The sequence below is a fragment of the Lactuca serriola genome, chromosome 4 (genome assembly GCF_051521515.1).
Source record: "Lactuca serriola cultivar US96UC23 chromosome 4, Lser_US96UC23_V15, whole genome shotgun sequence".
NCBI lineage: Eukaryota > Viridiplantae > Streptophyta > Magnoliopsida > Asterales > Asteraceae > Lactuca > Lactuca serriola.
The window spans coordinates 312,218,271-312,220,834 of NC_136411.1; the positions used below are offsets into that span (position 1 = coordinate 312,218,271).

Sequence of the window (2,564 nt, forward strand, 5' to 3'; positions counted from 1 at the left end):
ACCCTCAAAATCTTGTTTTATTTCAAATTCAAATATCTAGAAATCGAGACACAAATGACTCATCTTTGATTTTTTAGGTTGGGTTTGAAGTCCTTTTAAACATTTGTGGCCAAGGTTCGAAGGATGAAGGTTGAACACTTTTTAGGAGAGAGAGAGAGAGAGAGAGAGGATGATAAGGGGAAGGGTGAGGTCGGGTAAGGATAATTGAGTGTCTTATATATAGTTTAATGATAATAACAATAAAAATAAAATCAAAGAAAATAAGAAACTTATTACTTAAGCCATATATTAGTAATTTCGAGTTTGATATGGATGAAATACACAAAAAGATAAGTTTGGGAGGGACCAAAACCATAAATGGTATTCGATTTCAATCCCCGGTGCAAGTTCAAACATTTTTGTACTGGTATTGTAGAATATTGATAACTATAGGGACCATTCCCACCGTTTTCTATTGTATTTTTTCTTAAATTATAATATTTTTTAATATAAATACTTGTCTTTTTGAGAAACAAAAGTTTTTTTTGAAAAGTTACAAAAGTCAGGTTTTTATAATTTTTCCAAAAAGTCAGTTTTCTTTCTATCTAAAATCCAAAAATAGCTTTTAAAATGTTTCTATCAAACATCTTTTATCTTTTCCAAAAAGGATTTTTACCTCTTAAAAAGACAAGCCAAACACTCCCAAATCCATAATGAAATCCTATCAAATTTTTAAATCTTAGTAAAAAAGGTGCAACTAACCATTTTTACAGTTTTTTCAGATTAAATATATAGATGAATAATATAATCCAACAAAATTGACAATGTTATTTTGTATTTTTACAGTTAATTAAATTAGCATTTAACTAATAACTCACTTTTTGCAAAGTGAAATTTGTTTTATTTTGTTTTCCGTAACAGGAAAGCAGCAAAATAACCTAAGAAAAACAAGCTGCAACCGAAATTCAAACCTTTCAACGGTCCTCGCAGCTCCTTTATCAGTATGCTTCGATGTTCCAAATCCTCCATTAATCGTTTTCCGGGATATATTCTTCGCCAACTCGCTGTCCAAGTACACCAGCTTCGTGCGAAATCAGGCCGTCCTCCATTCAAGAACAGACACGACGATGACGACGAGGACAATAACGGCGGTAATACTCGAAAGAGAAAGGGTAATCAAGAGGATCGTTTACAGCTCTACAAAAGCAGGGGCCAACATCTTCTTACTAATCCGAGAATCCTTGATTCCATTGTAAGGAGCTCTGGTGTTGGACCGGGTGATACGGTTCTTGAAATCGGGCCTGGCACCGGAAATCTTACCCTGAAGCTTCTTGAAGTTGCAGACAAGGTTGTTGCAGTTGAAGTTGATAAACGTATGGTACAGGCTCTTCACACTCGTGTTTCTGAACAGGGGCTTAGCGAGAAACTAACGGTAAGTTGTACATTATTCCAAGAAACAAGTTGCTTATAAACTGTTCGATGAAATGTCTCAATGAAGCTATATTACGAAACTGTGAGTTTTTAAATTTAGAAATGGTTACAGATGATCTAAATCCCAATTGGGTTCTTGCAGATTATATCTAAAGATGCACTAAAGACAGATTTCCCACATTTTGATCTTGTGGTGGCAAACATTCCTTATAATATATCATCACCTCTAGTGGCTAAATTGGTGTTTGGAGGATACCATTTTCGAAGTGCAACTCTTCTTCTTCAAAAAGAGTTTGCAATTCGACTTTTATCTAACCCTGGTGACTCAGAGTTCAATAGATTGGCTGTTAATGTGAAGTTGGTTGCTGATGTTGAGCATGTCATGAACGTAAGCAAAAGAGATTTCATCCCCATCCCAAAAGTCGACTCTTCAGTTGTTAAAATCCATTTGAAAACTGAAATCCCAGATGTAAATTTCAATGAATGGTGGGCTTTCACTAAAACATGTTTTGGCAAGAAAAACAAGACATTGGGTGCAACTTTCAAGCAGAAGAAAAAGGTCGCAGAACTCTTAAATTTGTCAAAAGTAACAAATTTTGATGAAAATATTGTGCCACTTGATGCTTGTAATTCAAGTGATGATGAGAAAAATGAATCGATATTTTTGGGAACTTTTAAGGAAAAACTTGTGGGGATTCTTAGAAGTGCGGATCTTGAAGATAAAAGACCATCAAAATTATCGAATGAGGAGTTGATGTATTTGCTCTCTTTGTTTAATAAGGCAGGAATATGTTTCCATGATCAAGAAAAGCCAATGGATATCAATGCCTCATTTGCTTCATCATAGAGATAAAAGTTTCTAGCTTGACTATAGTAATTTGTGTAACAGTCCAAATTTCCATTAAAAATTTTTCATTTTTAAGTAATGAAATCATTTCCATAAAATATAAAATCCCTATCACATTTGTTTTCAGATCCATAAATTTATTCATAATATCAGAGTGTCCCCAATAAAATGCCAGAGAGTGCATACATAGCCATCACGCCAGACTCTTGCCCTTAGGTCTTGAAGTATCAGGAACATCAAACAAACTGTAAGCTAACGCTTAGTGAGTTCCCCATAACATACCCCACACAATCCACATAATCCCATA

The 2,564-nt window shown here is 34.4% G+C and overlaps 1 protein-coding gene across 1 annotated transcript; it reads left to right on the forward strand.

Annotated features, from left to right (window-relative positions):
* The first annotated feature begins 902 nt into the window (after positions 1-902).
* Positions 903-2,352, forward strand: DIM1B (Ribosomal RNA adenine dimethylase family protein). Its single transcript, XM_079034827.1, has 2 exons — positions 903-1,411; positions 1,553-2,352. The coding sequence occupies exons 1-2, from the start codon at positions 983-985 to the stop codon at positions 2,255-2,257; spliced, it is 1,134 nt and encodes a 377-aa protein (XP_078890953.1). The 5' UTR covers positions 903-982; the 3' UTR covers positions 2,258-2,352.
* The last annotated feature ends 212 nt before the right edge of the window (positions 2,353-2,564 follow it).